Genomic DNA, 18692 nt, shown 5'->3' with positions numbered 1-18692 from the left:
GTTTTGGGGTCTACAGCCCATGAGACCTCTTATTCCAACATACGAATGAAGAAAGCAACTGAGTCACTTGAAATGTGATCTTGAACTCCATTAGTAAACATATAGTGGCCAAGAGGGTAGAAGTCCCAGGGAAGCATCTTTTGCTCAGTGTTAGACAAGAACCTCCAGAACGGACAGAAAATGGAGCGGGCTATTGCAGGAGGTCGTGAGTCCCACCTGTAGACTGAGAGACAATGTACTTTGTCAGGATGTTGTAATCTGTAGACTGTGAGAACTGGACCAGATGACCCTATGACCCTTTCCAACTCTGAATTTCTATGTTTCAAATAAAATCCACAACTATATTTGGAGGTGACCAAGGGGTTAACTGAGCTCCTTAGTGCCTCTGTTCGTCATGACTTAAGTCTGGGTGGGTACAGCATGACTAAATCTGGACTTTTTGACTTCTGCCCTGCCTTCCATGTCTCTCCCTGTTCCTTTGTCAAATGGGACCCTCCTGAGGGGGAGTGAAGCCAAGCTACTAGAGACCAGTGGATATGACAGGAGAATGAAGGAGAAAGAGGGGAAGATAGAAAAGAGAGGAGGAGAGGCAAGAGAAGGGGGAGAAGAGAGCCTCAGCGACAGAGAAGGCAGATTTGTTGGCTACTGACTTTCTTCTCTTCCTTCCCCTGGCGTTCTTCTTGTCTTCCATGGTGACATTTATCTTCTTCTCTGTTTAGTCTCTATTTTCTGGAATTGTCTTAGTAACATAATTTAGTTTCTGACTCCTAGAATCCTTGCTCCTGTAGTGGAGAGGACTTCAGAAATCCATTCAGTTCAAACTCTTGGAAAATATTATCCCTCCATTTGCCAGATGAAGAAGTTGAGCCCGTAGACATGCCCAGGTCACACAGCTAGCACCAAGGGAACCTAGAGTCCTGGTCTCTTGTCTGCTAATAAAACTCCTTTTAAATGTTGAATATCTTTTCTTGAATTCAGAATACTCGATGGCTATTTTCCATGTTCCCTAGTTTTATTTACTTAGTAAAATTTTATGAAAGATTTCATTCATACAGAAAAGTTCAGGAAATGATACCCATATATCCACCATTTGGGGATCATTTTTGATGCTCTGAATCTGATCACAGCTAACATTTTTCAGCTCATTCAAAACCAAAATGGATCACTTTCCAGAGTGCAAATTCAAAATCCTCTTATGATGAATGTGAACTCATACCAGGAAAGTAAGTATGATTAACAAAATGGCTACCCAATGTTTGGATGCATGCAATGTGCTTAGTGCATTAGATCACCTGCCCAAGATCACCTAGATCATAAGTAGTAGAGCCAGGATTCAAACCTAAGTCTGGCCAATATTTCAATCATTCAGTTATTCATTCAACAAATATTTGAGTGTAAATAGTAGGACACTGCGCAGGTGCTGAGGACACAGTGACGAAGTCAACTTCTGTCCCTGCCCTTACTTTTTTGGTGGAGGAAAAGGGGGCATACAGAGTGCTATTACCTAATTTGGGGGTTTAGGGAAGCTGAGATCCAAAGGATAAGTATGAATGAACTAGCAAGGGGATGGAGGAGTAAGACTGAAGAACATGCCAGTCTAAGAGAGCCTTCTGGTGTGGAAAAGCCCTTGGCAAGTTCAGGAACAATGTAGCTGGAGCCTAAAAGAGGGAGAGGCAGTGGGGGAAAGATGGGGCGGTGAGATGAGCAGGGCCAGGCTGTGCAGGGGCTTGTTGGCTGCAGGAAGGATTTCAGACTCTTAGGTATAATGGGAAGCCAATGAGATTTTTTAACCAGAGTGTTTTTTAAAGTTTTCCAGTGTTTTAAAAATCACTCTAACTACTAAGGGAGAGGGAATGGATTAGAGGAGTCAAGGATTGGAGCACAGAGGCCAAGTAAGAGGCTAGTACAGTAATCCAGGTGGAATGATGGCAGCTTGGCCAAGGGTGGTAGAAAAGGAAAGAGAGAAGTCTAGTATTCAAGAGCTACTTAGGAGGCAGAATCGACAGTGTAGCTGAGTGACCAGAGCTCAGGCTGTGTGCAGTCACACTCACTCAGTCTGAACCCCACTACCCACTACCATAGTGCAGTGCAGTGTGTATGAATGTAGCCACTGGGGAGTTCTTGGGTTTGTGTCTTGGTTGTGTGTCCTTGGGCAGAGGGTGCACAAACTCCTTGCCTCCTACACACACACACACACACACACACACACACACAGCCACTACTGAACCACAGAGTTGAGGATGGCACTTTATACAAGTATCAATGTGCTTTTGCCTTTTTTACAGTTCAGACCTTGCTACACCCTCACCCCATTCCCACTCCTGCAGGATTTCTGAAAGCACATCCTCAAGCAACTTTACCGGTATCGAAGAAACGGAATCTGAGGTGAGGACTTAGAAAAAAACACTCTAGAGTCTTTGCAGCTTGTAAGTTTGGTCTTGATGACCACGAAACTGATGGCTTTTAAATTATTACAGTATGAGAGCATCAGAAAATGCTCTGCTAAAACAACTTGTGCTCAGCACTAACATAAAGACAGCCTGAGCAGCCACATGGTTTGTATTATTCCTAAATTGGTTCCAAGGGAAATTTCCTGGAGAAAATGTTTTGTGGGTGGTGCCTCAGCTACAGGATTCCCTGGCGCAGACCTGAAGGCATGCCGCTCGCAAGTTTGTTCCAGGGACACTGGGGTTAGAGCCATCAGTAGATTCCTATTTTCAATCAGGTTACTTTCAAATGCTGCCACAGCATGTGCTGCATCCCTGGGTGCCCTCTCAGTGGTTATGGCCCCTAAATCTCCTTCAATGCCCCTCCCGCCAAGAGCTTTTCTTCTTTGTCACGGATCTCTTTTTCCACAGCAGGGAAACAGCCCAGCAGGTTGCTGACTTCACCCTCTGATTCATGCTCATCAGTCACGTGTTGGTCTTTTTTCTGTCCCTTTCACTACAAAATATATTCCATCTCAGACTGGTTTCCTAGGAAACCAAGCCTCAAAAACAGAAATAGACTGGGTGGAAAACAGAATACTCCAAAAATTCCACTTTGCAATGTTCAATAATGAGGGAACCCAATTAACAGAAGCAGTAGTAAATTTATGTAACTAAAATGTGTGGACTTTTCCTCTGTAGATTTTAAACTCGTCTTTGGATCATTCCCTAAGGACAGCAACCATTTTGAAACAAACTACTGATCAAATGATTAGAACTATTGCAGAAGATCTTGCCAAAGTACAGAGATGGAGGAATAGACTGAAATACTAGTTTGACTCAAGGCAACCAAGGATTAAAAAAAAATGCAGAGAAAACTTGGTCTTCACCCCAAAAGTATTTTACTTATTACACAACTTATGAAGATGACTTTCTAGAGAAAACACCAAAACTGCAAGAAATGGGGGACACAATGTGCTAAAATGAAACAAAAAATGGACCTCTGATTCTTAAAAATCAAAATCAACACATATTTGCTTAAAAATAAATCTATGTTATTCCTAACTCATAATAAAAGAAATCAAAATAATGAAATATACTTTTACCTATTAGTGTGGCAAAAACTAAAGTTTGAAAGGAAGTAAAAATGTGCTTCAGAGATAGGAAATCGTTTCAGTTAGGAGCAACAACGAAAAAAGTCTTTTTCAGGGTCTTGATACCAGAATCTGTAACTGCTCATTCTACCGAGGGTGGAGTGGGGTAGGGAATCAGCTTATACTAGGAATTTATGTGTGATGACCTCTTATGTCTTCAAATCCAGTAAGAAATTTAGGAAACAAAGGGTCTCTCCAACTCTAAGCCTAAAATGTATGTGAAATTTGAGGCCTAAAATGTAGGCCTCAAAGGATCTCCTATCAGTGTGATAGGGCAGAGTGATCACTGAGGTGTGCAGTGACTGAATGGATGGACCAATGTTTGCTGTCATCACACTCTTAGTTCCATTTGTCACAGGGCATTGGATTACTATGAATCTCTGTTCCACACATGTACCAACCCTGGACAGATAGTTACCAAGGCATACAAAGATCTCAGATAAAATGCAGACACCAAAAAATTAACCCTCTCACTGGCAATGTACTGTTCTCATGCTCAGTCTCAAAGAGAGCTGTCTGTTAGACTGGTGGTTGCCAAGGGGCAGGGGGTTGGGGAGGGGATGGAGTGGGAGGTTGAGGTTAGCAGACGTAAGCTTTTACACATAGAATGGATAAACAACAAGGTTCTACTGTATAGCGCAGAGAACTATATTCACTATCCTATGATAAACCATAATGGAAAAGAATACATTAAAAAAAAGCATATATAACTGAATCACTTTGCTGTACAGCAGTAATTAACACAACATTGTAAATCAACTATACTTCAATTAAAAAAAAACAAAGAGAGCTGTTTATTACTGTCACCTTTCCTCTTCACATAGCCATGTCATCCAGGTTAAATTATATAACCTCTCTGTGCCTTTTGTTTTTCTCAGCTTTAAAATGGAGATGATAATAGTGCCTATCCTCACAGGATTAAATGAGAAGACTGAATGAGGTAATATGAACACTTAAAAACAGTGCCTCACATATAAAGCACAAAGTAAGCATTTGCACATTATTATTTTGTTATCATTACTTAGTAAAATAGCAAGTTCTAAAATTAATATATCAAAAACAGAAACTTTCCTATATATAAAAAAATCCAGGTCTTCCCTGGTGGCACAGTGGTTAGGAATCTGCCTGCCAATGCAGGGAACACGGGTTCGAGCCCTGGTCCAGGAAGATCCCACATGCCACGGAGCAACTAAGCCCGCGAGCCACAACTACTGAGCCTGCACGCCTAGAGCCCATGCTCCGCAACAAGAGAAGCCACCGCAATGACAAGCCGCAACAAAGAGTAGCCCCCGCTCGCCGCAACTAAAAAGAAAGTCCGCATGCAGCAACGAAGACACAACGCGGCCAAAAAAATAAATTAATTTAAAAAAATCTGTTTGAAAAGCATAATAGAAGATCCAATTCACATGGAACCATGAAAAATATTATGGCGATATACAGTATCTCTATAAAGAAAATAATGATTCTTAAGGTCATATTTTCCCTAAATTAACCTATAAATTTACTGTAAACCTAATGAAAATATCAAAATAACTTTTGGTATTAACAAAATGAGACTAAAGTTCATTTTTAAAAAATGTAATACCCAGGGAATTTCTGAAAAATAATGGTAATTTTGGTATGGGTGGAATAGAGATTATGTCCACATATTAACACACCATGAATCAAAATAGGGAATAAACTGGGAGTCTGGGACTGACATATACACACAACTATATATAAAATAGATAACTAATAAGGACCTACTGTATAGCACAGGGAACTCTACTCAATAGCCTGTAATGACTTATATGGGAAGAGAATGGTATATGTATAAATGATTCACTGCTGCACACCTGAAACTAATACAACTTTGTACATCAACTATATTCCAATAAAAATTTAAAAAAATAAAATAGAGAAAAAGAGATACAAACTGTAAGTCAATAAAACAGAATCCAGAAATAGACCAAAATACAAACTTAGTTTATGAGAAAGGTAGTATTTCAGTTCAGTTGGGGAAAGGGATTACCCAATAAAATCTGGTATAGTATCTATTTAGAAAGAAATAAGGATGGATCTCTGTTAAATACTGTATCAGTCAGGGTTCAAGGAAGGAACAGAAACTCCTCTAGATATTTCAAGAAGTGTTTTAACATAGAGAATTAAGTCCTTAAAAATCATGGAAAAAGCTGTAGGGGCAGAAACTAGGGGCCATATTTTTAGACTCAAGGTCATATCACCATCTGATCCAGAGAACAGGAAGCTAGTGCCACCAGTTGCCACCAGCACTGCCTCATACCCATGAAGCAGGTGACAGACACTAAAATGTGGAGTCTGGTTGCTACAGACAACTCCTGTCGGCAGGAACTTGCTTGTCCATTGGCACAGCTGCAGCAGATGGCCTCTGCCTCCTTTCTAACTTCAAAACTTGACCAAATGCAAGTCGTTGGCAGAATCTAACCTGTTCAGAACCCCTTACCTTTGAGTCTGCAAAACTTCCTTTTTAGCTTTCATCCCCTGTGGTATGGAATGGGGAGGCATGGGACATAATGCCAAGTGCTAAGAGACAATATCTAGCATACATTCTCACACTAAAACCAATTCCAGATGGATAAAAGAGTTACCTGTAAAAAATAAACCTATCAAAATGCTCTAGAAGATCGATGGGTGAATTTACAATCTTGGGTGCAAAGATATTTCTAAGTACAACATAAATTTGCAAGCCACACAGGAAAAGTGATGGATTGATCTACATAAAAATGTTATTTTTTTAGTATTTATTTATTTAATTAATTTATTTATTTGGCTCCATCGGGTCCTAGTTGTGGCACACGGGATCTTTAGTTGCTGCGTGCGGGGTCTTTTTAGTTGTGGTGTGGGGGATCTTTTAGTTGCGGCATGCCAACACTTAGTTGCAGCATGGCAGCATGTAGGATCTAGTTCCCTGACCAGGGATCGAACCCAGGCCCCCTGCATTGAGAGCGTGGAGTCTTAGCCCCTGAACCACCAGGGAAGTCCCTACATAAAAATTTTAAATGGTGATATCTGTCAGTATTTTAAATGCACAAACACTTTAGACAGCTATGTCCTCGCTAGAAATTTATATTATAGAAATATTTGTGTAAGTTTGCACAGGTATGTACCCAAACAATGCAGCCTCGCTAGAAATTTATATTATAGAAATATTTGTGTAAGTTTGCACAGGTATGTACCCAAACAATGCAGCATTATTTGTAAGAGCAGAACTCTGAAGATGAGTGATATATAAATTACAGTCCACTGTATGATAGAACACTATGAGGCCAGGTAAAAGGAGAGATTTGAAATGAAGATGTTCCCTTTGTGTAACACATGTGCACACATATCCTTACATTATCCAACCGTATACAAAGATTACATTATTATCTTCTTAGGTCAAAGGGAGTTATCTTGGTGGGAAGATTATGATGCATTCTTTTTCTTCTTTGTAACTCTCTGACTTAGAACTTTAAAATTTCCCGATTTCCCCTTCCTCCCCGCCAAAAAACAGATAATTTTTGTAAGTATATATTTATTTTATCTTAGAATGTTCATGATTATTTTTGTTTGCTAATTTAAACATACATTATTCAGAATTATACAAAACTGTGTTCTTCAGAAGTATCTAGCAACAGTATATACTGTGAAATCATTCTATTCCTATTAATGACTAAATTACTTTACATATAAAAGAAGTTATGAATTTCAGTTGAAAGAAAAACTGCACTTATAGGAAATCATTCTATCATACATACAAGTTCACAGTTTTTACTTTTACAACCTTTTCATTTAAAATCATTCTTTCCCAAAACACTATACTTCAGCATTAGACAGATAAGTATCTAATAAGTAATTAGTATGTACATAGGTGGCTGTGAAAAATTACCCACAACTGTAATATATTCTGTTCCAAAGCTGAAAATATTTCCTTTCAGAAAGCATTTTAACATTTCTTCTCATCATCTACAAAGCTGCAACAATATTTAAATTAAAAATGGCAAATCCAATGATATGTAATCATAAACAGTCCCTTAAGAAATATACTTGAAAAGTCATTATTCCTTAAAATATTTACATTTTTTAAATTACATGTCAGCCACAATGTCTTGATCTACTTTAGTTGATCAAATTAATAAGAATCTCCAAATCCCTCCCCCGCTAAAATGCTATTCATCTTTAACAAAGGAGACTTTATCCTTGGGTTTATTCAGCATCTTTATATCATCCAACAGCTTTTTGGGTGTTAAAATATGCGTGGAACCTGGTAGAGGAAAAGAGAAATTTTCAGAGGCCAGCAGTTAAATCAATTTTCCTTGGCTAATTATATTGTCCTGTCCTTCAAATATGCAAAGTGCAGTAGCTTGGGGCAACTTAACAAAATTTCTATAGGATGCCTTCCTGAAATCTGCCTAAACTACAGTATTTCAATCCTTCCTCTTCATTGAGCACACTCAGTAACCCTTCAAAAACACTGCCCACTCCTAGTGCTTTGTCCACTTTGTGCTACATATTGATAAACTGAAGACCAAAACTGGAGGTTAGTCTGTCCTCCTGACAAAACAGCAACAGGCACTGTGAGTTCAGTCACAGAGCACTGTTAAGCAGTGCCGCAGATCAAGGCTTGGTGTATAAACGCGGCACCTCCACGAGTCAGGAAAGTTTCGGTATCAGTGGCTTTGACTGAAATTCTTAAAACTAAATTCCATACAGGCCTGGCCAATGTCAGGTCCACAGCCAGAAAAAATTTCAAAATATTTCTGTAGTAGAAATGTATGTTTCAAAAATTATTTAATCATGAGGGCAAGAAAAGGATAGGATGTAATATTTTAAAGGATATATTCTTTATGTAATATTTAGAATATTATAAAGAATATATACTATGTAATATATAATACATTATATAATATATATTATAAAGAATATTATAAAGAATATAATATTTCTGAAGCTCATTCTCTCAAAATCAGAATTTTAATAAAAAAAAAAATCAAATAAGTCAACCAGGAAAAAACTCTGGTACATCAGATAAAACACACTATGATTTAAAAAATATTTTTTTGCACTCAACAATTTAGTTCTAAATGTAAATTACAAGATAAAGTTTTACATATATATTTTTGCATTTAGAGTTTGTTTTAAAAAAACAGAAAAGAGGAAAACACAAGTCTTACCAATAATAACTTCACAGGATTTATGTGCCTGAGATACTTCATAAGCACAACGCATTTCAGAATATGTAATTCCTCCGATTACAAAAATAATCAGCTTAGACCCATTTTTTCGATCCTCTAAATAATTAGCTCTGGGTTTCTGCCGAGCACTAAAAAATAAACACAAACATGTTAAAAATATTTCCAAAGCCATACTGCTTGTAGTCTTTTAAAAGAGCCCAACTCAAGCAAACTCAAATTTGGCACCAACTGCATTGATTTTAAGGAAATGACTTAGCTATGGTATGACTGGAGCACCAACGGCCAGGCAGGACAGCCCGACTTTAAGTTCAATTTTGATCTACAGAGTTTGAACAAATGACTCATAATCTAGCTCAGCACTTTTACCTATAAAATACAGCCAAGGCCCTGTCTTATTTATTTCAGATAAAGACATAGTATACCTGAAAAGTGTATTACTTCCTGAAGTTAAAAAAAGAGGGGGGGTGGCATTGAAACAATAGGGCTTTAAAGACATAGAGGGGGTTGGGGAGGCACAGGTGCTGCTTTGGAGCTGACATGGTACCGGAACGCCCCTTGCTGGAACTCTACTAGTAAAGTATGATTATAGGAGATATCGAACACATATCTGCACTCCTGTGTTCACTGCAGTATTATTCACAATAGTCAACATACAAAAACAACCTAAATGTCCATCAATGAACAAATGGATAAAGAAAATGGTATATATGTACAGTGGAATATTATTCAGGCTTACAAAAGAAGCAAATTCTTCCATTTGCAACAACATGAATGAACCTGAAGGATATTATGCTAAGTGAAATAGGCCAGACTCAGAAAGACTGCATGATCTCACTTATATGTGGAATCTAAAATAGTCAAACTGCTCTTTGATCTCGGCGGCAGAAGCGAGATGACGAAGGGAACGTCATCATTTGGAAAGCATCGGAATAAGACACACATGTTGTGCTGCCGCCGTGACTCTACGGCCTACCACCTTCAGAAGTCGACCTGTGGCAAATGTGGCTACCCTGCCAAGCGGAAGAGAAAGTATAACTGGAGTGCTAAAGCTAAAAGACGAAGTACCACCCGGACTGGTCAAATGAGGCACCTAAAAATTGTATACCGCAGATTCAGGCATGGGTTCCGTGAAGGAAAAACACCTAAGTCCAAGAGGGCAGCTGTTGCAGCAACCAGTTCATCTTAAGGACTTCAATGACTAGTCGCGCAATAAATGTTCTGGTTTTAAATAAAAAAATAAAATAAAATAAAATAAAAAAGCCAAATTGATAGAAGTGGAGGATACAATGTTAGTTGCCAGGGAATGGGTGGAGAGGAAAAAGAGGCAATGTTGTTCAAAGGGCACAAAGTTTCAACTATGCAAGATGAGTAAGTTCTAGAGATCTAGTGTACAGCATGGTGACTATAGTTAACAAAACTGTACTGTATATTTGAAATATGCTAAGAGGATAGATCTTAACTTAAGTCTTTATGCCACAAAAGAAAGAAAAGAAAAAAAAAGGAAAAAAAGAAAATGGTAATTATGAATATATTAACTAGTTTGTGGTGATTTCCCAATGTATATGTATCAAAACATCAAGTTGTATACCTTAAAAATATACATTATGAAGTCAATTGTAACTCAATAATGCTGTTAAAAAAAAAGAGAGCCACCTGAGTTTCAACTCTGATTCTGCTTCTTTTTAATTCTCTATGATTTTTAGCAAGTTACTTAACCTCTCTCTAAACCTAAAGGGTTGTTTTCAAGATTAAATGAAATAATGTACAGAATACACTAAGTATGGAATCTGGTACTAGGAAAGCACTAAACAAATAGAACTACAATTTCTACTACCTCCCCCCTTAGATTGCTCTAGATCTGTGCACTGGCCAAGATAGCAGCCACTAGCCACATGAGGCTATTTAAATTTAAATTAAGCAAAAATTCAGCTTCTCAGTCATGATATGTGGCTAGTGGTTATCATATAGGACAGTGCAGATATAGGACATTTCCATCACTGCAAGAAAGCTGTATTGGGTAGCACTGCCCTAGGTCATAGAAATCACTATTTTTGTTCCCATACCCCACTGGTAAAAATTCTGAGCTTCTATTTGAAAAGTAAATAAATATTTTAAAATAAACACATACATCTATTAAAAATATATATTAGTTTATAAATTATATATGTGTATTAGTATATACTAATAAAGCTTAATTTGTCCTTTTTCTAGTGTAAAAATAATACCCAATAGATCATCTTATTACCCACTTTGGAAACCATATACTAGATGACCTCTAAGACCCTGCAATGTAGGATATCACGGTAAACTTTTTTTAAAAATAAATTCATTTATTTATTTTTGGCTGCACCGGGTCTTTGTTGCTGCGCGCGGGCTTTCTCCAGTTGCGGCGAGCGGGGGCTACTCTTCATTGCGGTGCATGGGCTTCTCATTGCAGTGGCTTCTCTTGTTGTGAAGCACAGGCTGTAGGCGCACGGGCTTCAGTAGTTGTGGCTCGCGGGCTCTAGAGCGCAGGCTCAGTAGTTGTGGTGCATGGGCTTAGCTGCTCCATGGGATGTGGGATCTTCCCAGACCAGGGCTTGAACCTGTGTCCCCTGCATTGGCAGGCGGATTCTTTTTTAAAAATAAATTTATTTATTTATTTATTTATTGGCTGCATTGGATCTTTGTTGCTGTGTGCAAGCTTTCTCTAGTTGCAGTGAGCAGGGGCTACTCTTTGTTGCAGTGCGCAGGCTTCTCATTGCGGTGGCTTCTCTTTGTTGTGGAGCACAGGCTCTAGGCATGCGGGCTGCAGTAGTTGTGGCACATGGGCTCAGTAGCTCCACGGCATGTGGGATCTTCCAGGACCAGGGCTCAAACCCGTGTCCCCTGAATTGGCAGGCAGATTCTTAACCACTGTGCCACCAAGGAAGTCCCGGCAGGCGGATTCTTAACCAGTGTGCCACCAGGGAAGTCCAAGGTAAACTTTTAATAATGTTCTCAGTCTAGCCTTTTGGATGGTAATTTCCATCTGCCATCTTAAGGAATGACGAGGTAGTAAACAACAGAAATAGTAAAGAGACTTAGTAGCTGGTTTTGAAAGATGAAACAGGAACAAGATACACTCTTGGTTCCCATACAAAATAAATCAAGGATATACTAAAAGTACAACCTTGGTTTAAAAACTTTCCAAAGAGAGTGAAATAAAGTAAGAAAGCAAAAGAAAAGGAAGTAATATTGCTCAAAATGATTATGTGATTGTAACGATTTTTAAATTTCTGAATAGCAATTTTAGGACAATAGGATTACATTTAATTTGTTTCACATAAATGTGTAAGACACTGTGCTAGTGTTTTACACTCTGAAAGACACATAAATAATGATTAAATCCCTGTATCCTGAAAATCTCACTCTAGAAAGCACCTAGAAGCATTGGTTAAAATAAGAGCAAACATCTTTTTAAAAGCATAGCTGAAAATAAACAAGTAAGAGCAATCTTCAAGGGCCAGTAGCAGTAAAAAGGAGACTAAAAACTAAAGTGGTAAACTGAGTTGAGGCTTGCTCTGCCTTATAGTGTTAGTCTAATCTTAGCAAACAAGGGGTCTGGGTGTTTCCCTGTTTAATGAACACAGAAGACAAAGTCTTGGATATTGTGCAAGGTAGAGATGGGGAGGTGACACCCCTGCATAAGGTCAGGACACCCTCAAAAGCAAGGGGAGATGACAAAGAAGCTTCTCGCCTGATAACTCAACACAGGCCTGTCTCGTGAGAGCTCTAATTTACACTACCTTCATAGCTGGGGAACCCCAACTGAGAAATTAACACACAAAAGAAAAAAGTCTCTAACCTTGGCAGAAGCAAATGCAAAACCTCTCTGAAGGTACCCACTCTCAACCCTGGCTACTGAAATAAGCTCAGAATCCAAAATTATGAAGCACACGAGGAAATAAGCAAGCATAAGTGTCTGCAGAAATGAAAAGCAGTAAAATTAGACCCCAAAGAATGTCAGATGTTGAATTTAGTAAAAAATAGTCTAAAATTAAGTATGTTGAAAATGATAAATGATAATAAAGTAGAACAGAAAGCATGACAAAATAAGAACAAAGAAGTCCAAGCATATTTGAAAAAGAAACAAGGAGAACTTCTAAAATAAAGGAAAAGTAAAGTCAATGAACATAGAAGCTCAAAAAATATATACATATATATAGTTTACTCAGCAGATTAGGCACAAATTTAAGAAAGCACTAAAGAATTGAAAACTAGATGCAAAGAAAAATTTCCAAAATGAAACACAAAAAGTAAAAGAATATTAAAACTTGAGAGATTACAAGGCATGAAGATAAAATGAGATGTTTGAATAAAACCAAGACTGCAGAAGTGGCAATATTTGAAGAATTTATGAAAGATATGAAACCTCAGATTATAGGAAACACACTGAATCCCAAGGAAAGAAATAAAAATAAACCCTCAGGTAGACACAGCATAGGGAATGTACAGAATACCAAAGACAAAAAGCACCAGAGAGAAAAGGCAAATTACCTATAAAAGTACAACAAAACTGTCAGAAAACACCCCATTTCCATACACACACCTTTCCAAGAGCTAAAATGGAAACCAAGAAACAGGAGAATAACATTTCAAAGTGTTGAGTGAAAATTACCATGAGCCTAGAAATTAAAAGCTATCATGTAAGAACAATGACAAAATGAAGACATTTTCAGACAGACAAAACCACAGAGACCCTACCACCAATAGACCCACACTGAAGAAACTACTAAAGGATATATTTCAGAAAAGAAAACAAATGAGCCCAAAAAATGGGATGCAAGGGACTCCCCTGGTGGTGCAGTGGTTAAGAATCCGCTTGCCAATGCAGGGGACACAGGTTCGATCCCTGGTCCGGGAAGATCCCACATGCCACGGAGCAACTAAGCCTGTGCGCCACAACTACTGAGCCTGCGCTCTAGAGCCCACGAGCCACAACTACTGAGCCCACGTGCCACAACTAGTGAAGCCCACGCACCTAGAGCCCATGCTCCACAACAAAAGAAGCCACTGCAATGAGGAGCCTGCGCACCACAACAAAGAGTAGACCTCGCTCGCTGCAACTCCTGCGTGCAGCAACGAAGACCCAACGTAGCCAAAAATAAAATAAAATAAATTAATAATAAAAAAAAAGGGATGAAAGCAGAAGTGGTGTGCAATATAACTGGTTAGTATGCACACACAACTAAAAAAATAATAATGTTCATCATTAATTTGGGAAATAAAAAAGATATAAGGTGAAAACAATAAAGAATTAAGAGAACATTTAAAGGGTGCGTAGTTTGAATTAAGTTGTTCTAAAGTTCTGTATTGTTCATGAGACGGGCAAAGATACTAATCTCAGACTTTGTTGAGTCAAAGAAGTGTACTAAAATTCTAAGGATAATAGCTACAAAAGTACAAAAAGGCTATATAACTTCCAAGCCAGGAGAAAAGGGAAAAATAAAACTAAAGAAAAAGTCCTCAGACCAAGAGAATCACCCTAGAGAAATACTCAAACACACGTAAATGTACAAGAATGCTCATTGCATATTGTTTGTAATGGTGCCAGTTTTGACACAGCCTAAATTTCCATTGTGTGGAAAATACATGAATAAACTGTGATACCCACATAAGAATATACCAACCAGCAGTGAAAATTTATGCATGTTATCAATTTGGGATAAATTTCACAAACAATGTTGAGGGAAATTTAAAAAGGAAGTTGCAGGAGGACACATACAAGATGACACCATGTATATTAAGATTAAAAACACAGTCAAAGGCAACTTGTGGTCATGGTGGAATAAGATGGTCAGAAGATTGCCCTCCAAGAAAACAAGCATAAACCTGGATGAAATTGTGGGGGGGGAAACCAGTTCAGGTCACTTGGAAACCAACTACGGGCAAACAGCAAATTGAGAAGCATTTACTCTTAAAAAATATGCTAGCATATTGGTAAGAATGGTGATAGTGACTACGTGACCTTCTAGCCTGAGGCTGCACCCAACCTGCACTGTTCTTCCAACTCAGTCAGCAAAAACTATAGCTTTACTGACCTGAGGCTGGCTGAGAGAACCGCCAACTTTACTGCCTGAGGTGGAAGACTTGACTCAAGGTAGGGAGCAAAGGGAGTACAAAATCCTGCAGCTTTGCTAGTTAAAAACGGCAGACCTGGTTTAGAACAGGAAGACCTGCAGCTCTGGTAGCACAACATCTTGGTCCCAGTACGGGATAGGTGGCACATCAGGCAGAAATTTAATGGGGAAATCCTGAACGTTTGAAAGCCAAAGAAGACAAAGACAAACTCTCCCCACATCCTTAGCTGACTGCCAAATTATGCCTGTGCCAGGACAAGCCAGAGAAAGCCCAGGGGAAGAATAGGAAAAAAAAGAAAGGGGGGTGGTGGTGGGGGGAAGACTTAAGAACTGACTCTGACTTGTAATGTAGTTCTTAACCCACACTCGGATTGATCAGCAGATGATGGAAGGCATGAGGTGTCTAAACACAACCTCTGCCCAGATAACTGGCCGACCTCTAAACTATTCAGACATAGGGCAACCACTAGGAACCAAGCAAAAAAATACAATTTAAAATTAAAAACCCCTGCAATGACATCAGTGGCTAAACTGCAGGGGGCAGTGATCCCACAGCTTAAGTCCATACAAGTTACTAAAACAAAAAACAATTTATAGAGTTGCTACAGTACAGTATCTAAAAGATCCAACTTTCAACCCAAAATTAGTAGATATGTAAGAAAACAGTAAAGTGTGACCCACACGTTGGAGAAAAGCCATCAATAGAAACTGACCCTGAGTGAATCCAGATGTTGCATTAGCAGACTTCGAAGAATCTATTATAAATATGATCAAATAATTTTAAAAAAACATGCTAATACTATGTTAATCAATGGGGAATTTCAAAAGAGAAATGGAAACTAAAAAAGAAGCAAATGGAAATTCAAAATGTGAAAAGCACAATAACTGAAATGAAAAATTCACTAGATGGGCTCAATAGCAGATTTGAGATGTCAGAAGAAAGAATCAAAGAATTGAAGATGGATCAATAGATATTAGCATATCTGAAGAACAGAAAGAAAAAAGGTGGAAGAAAGGTAAACAGAGCCTCCGTGACCCATGAGACAAAGCCAAAGTTTCCAACACATGAGTAATGGAGTTTCAAAAGAAGAGGGAGAGAGAAACAGGCAGAAAAAAAATTTGAAGAAACAGCAACTGAAAACTTCCCAAAATTTGATGAAAAATATTAACTTGTAGATCCAAGAAAACTCAACTACCCCAGGTAGAATAAACACAAAAAGAACTCCGCCTAGACACATCATAGTTAAACTGCTAAAAGCCAAAGACCAAGAGAAAAATCCTGCAAAACACAACTCTATAATTTAGAATACAGATATATGTAGAAAATGTATAAAGATACACAGGTGAATGGTAAACACCAAATTCAGGATAGTGAAGAAAGGGAGAATAATAAAAATCAGAGTGATATATAGGAAGCTTGAACTGTATTTATAATGATTCATTTGTTAAGCTGGGCACTGAGTATAGGGTATGCATTATAATATTGTCTACAGCTTTCTGAATGCCTCAAATATTTTATCACAAAAAAAGTCATCACAAAGGATTATGTCCTCTGCTAATGTGAAGAAAAAAAAAGATGAGTGGAGAAATTCTTCTCTAGTTTCATGAAAGTTTTTTTTATAATAAGGCACATTTTCATATTGCTTATCTGGACTCATCTAAAACAGGTTACAGTTAAAGAAAAACTGCCTTTTAAGTGACTATATGCTTCAAGAAGAGTTACCAATACAGGAATACCTATAGTTACTAGTTATTAGTCTGTAATTTTATAGTGAAAATTTCACTGGCTTTCATTTATAGGTTTTACCTTACAGCTCCTGAGCCATTCCATACTGCTGGACACTGGGAACAATATGGCCACTCTTTTGAATCTAACCTATTATCAATGGCATCCTAGGAAAGAAAAGAATTAAAACCATCAAGAAAATATTGTAAATTCCAGGATTTTGTTTGTGTTACATAAAACTCAAAACTTGTGTTTACAATTAAGGAACATAAGGATATATATTTAATAAAATAAGGTTAGCCCTTTTTTTGAAACTCACAAATCTTAATTGCTACAAAAACTAATGAAATCATTTACTTATTAAACTAATATTTATTGCATGCCTGTTATTTCTTCATCTGGAGGGTTCCCACTTTGGTGTGAGAATTCCAGGCACCTTATAAGGATCTTTATCTCTAGAGTGCTAGCGGTTCCTTTTTTTTAAAAAATAATTTATTTTATTATTTATTTATTTAGATTGCATTGGGTCTTTTGTTGCTGCACACGGGCTTTCTCTAGTTGCGGTGAGTAAGGGCTACTCTTCGTTGCAGTGCACAGGCTTCTCATTGCGATGGCTTCTCTTGTTGCGGAGCACGGGCTCTAGGCACACGGGCTTCAGTAGTTGTGGCACACGAGCTTAGTTGCTCCGCGGCATGTGGGATCTTCCCGGACCAGGGCTCGAACCCATGTCCCCTGCATTGGCAGGCGGATTCTTAACCACTGCGCCACCAGGGAAGCCCAGTGCTAAGGGTTTCTAAATACCATCTTAATCCTGACAGACCTCTTAGGCTACTGGAGTCCAGGCCTTGCCCTTCATAGCGGTGGCTCTAAAACAGAATGTGCATCCTGGCCTAGGTGTATTCAAGACAAGCCAATGGGATGAGAGAGGCTTTCCTTTTCATTTCATTTTTAAAATTTTCCTTCTTTTTAGGGTTAATGTTTTATTATATATTTATGTGTAATTGTATATACTGTACACAGAGTGTTTTATCAATACAGAATTTATATAGTTTATAAATAAATAATCATATACTCTAGGCTCCTGATCACATCTATTATGGTTAAGTGTGCATGATCAAGAAAGTTTAGAGACCACTGCATTAGAGCATGGTTGTACAAATGGTATCAATAAGTAGGAATGGACACAAGGAATGGGTACAAGGTACTCAGTAGTCCTAGAATATTTCAATAAGACTGCAAGATGTGAAGAAACCAAGTTTCAGGAGAAACCCTGAAGGCCGTAGACTGCCACTGAGGTAAAAGTGGGTTTTCTGAATTTAATATGCAAATCCTTGTTAAAGGGTTTGAGAAGGTCAATTCTTATTTTTAAAATACTAGCAAAGAAAAACTACTTAGTTCTATATCCTTGTTATGGATCAGAAAAAAAAACAAACCTTATGCTTCAGAAAAAAAAGTCTAAACCCTTTAAACTTTTCATCTATATTAAGCATGTGTGAATGACATAGAATTAGTCAAGCAAAACAGAAAAATCATAGGAATAAATTGTACACAATTAGTTTCCACAGGAAAATAGAAATTAAAGTTTAATAAGTTAAAGGCAAATTGGAATAAATAGAACTATCTGATTATGACTGAAGAATCAATGTCATGACTTTATTGAGCTCCTAATGTGATTTTTATTAGTTCATTTTCTAATTTCCTATAATTGAATATTATTTTCTAAAAGTAAACAGTACTAAAGGCATCAGCCATCTGTTGACTATAAAAGCAAACTATAGTGAGGTTTACATTTTTTTTTTAACATCTTTATTGGAGTATAATTGCTTTACAATGGTGTGTTATTTTCTGTTTTATAATAAAGTGAATCAGCTATACATATACATATATCCCCATATCTCCTCCCTCTTGCGTCTCCCTCCCACCCTCCTTATCCCACCCCTCTAGGTGGTCACAAAGCACCGAGCTGATCTCCCTGTGCTATGAAGCTGCTTCCCACTAGCTATCTATTTTATATCTGGTAGTATATATAAGTCCATGCCACTCTCTCACTTCGTCCCAGATTACCCTTCCCCCTCCCTGTGTCCTCAAGTCCA

At 38.0% G+C, this 18692-nt stretch overlaps 3 protein-coding genes across 3 annotated transcripts in view; 2 read left to right on the top strand and 1 right to left on the bottom strand.

The window, feature by feature from the left end:
• The window catches only part of AKNAD1 (AKNA domain containing 1), a 34391-nt gene extending 30943 nt beyond the window's left edge, over nt 1-3448 (top strand). The window contains exons 11-13 of the mRNA XM_059900750.1: nt 1142-1223; nt 2286-2385; nt 3129-3448. Of these exons, the coding sequence (XP_059756733.1) occupies nt 1142-1223; nt 2286-2385; nt 3129-3260 (314 nt within the window). The 3' untranslated portion in view covers nt 3261-3448. The remainder of the gene's footprint in view (nt 1-1141; nt 1224-2285; nt 2386-3128) is intronic.
• Nucleotides 3449-7170: 3722 nt separating this feature from the next.
• Nucleotides 7171-18692, bottom strand: part of STXBP3 (syntaxin binding protein 3) — a 52065-nt gene continuing 40543 nt past the window's right edge. The window contains exons 17-19 of the mRNA XM_059927088.1: nt 16681-16766; nt 8752-8900; nt 7171-7841 (exon numbers count right to left, since the gene is read on the bottom strand). Of these exons, the coding sequence (XP_059783071.1) occupies nt 7747-7841; nt 8752-8900; nt 16681-16766 (330 nt within the window). The 3' untranslated portion in view covers nt 7171-7746. The remainder of the gene's footprint in view (nt 7842-8751; nt 8901-16680; nt 16767-18692) is intronic.
• On the top strand, nt 9563-9958 carry LOC132368422 (large ribosomal subunit protein eL37-like). Its single transcript, XM_059927093.1, has one exon. It carries the CDS (start codon nt 9665-9667, stop codon nt 9956-9958), a length of 294 nt encoding a protein of 97 aa, XP_059783076.1. The 5' UTR covers nt 9563-9664.

Source organism: Balaenoptera ricei, chromosome 1, assembly GCF_028023285.1.
Source record: "Balaenoptera ricei isolate mBalRic1 chromosome 1, mBalRic1.hap2, whole genome shotgun sequence".
Lineage (NCBI taxonomy): Eukaryota > Metazoa > Chordata > Mammalia > Artiodactyla > Balaenopteridae > Balaenoptera > Balaenoptera ricei.
The sequence above is the reverse complement of the archived record's forward strand: the minus strand, read 5'-3'. Positions and strand labels throughout refer to the sequence as shown.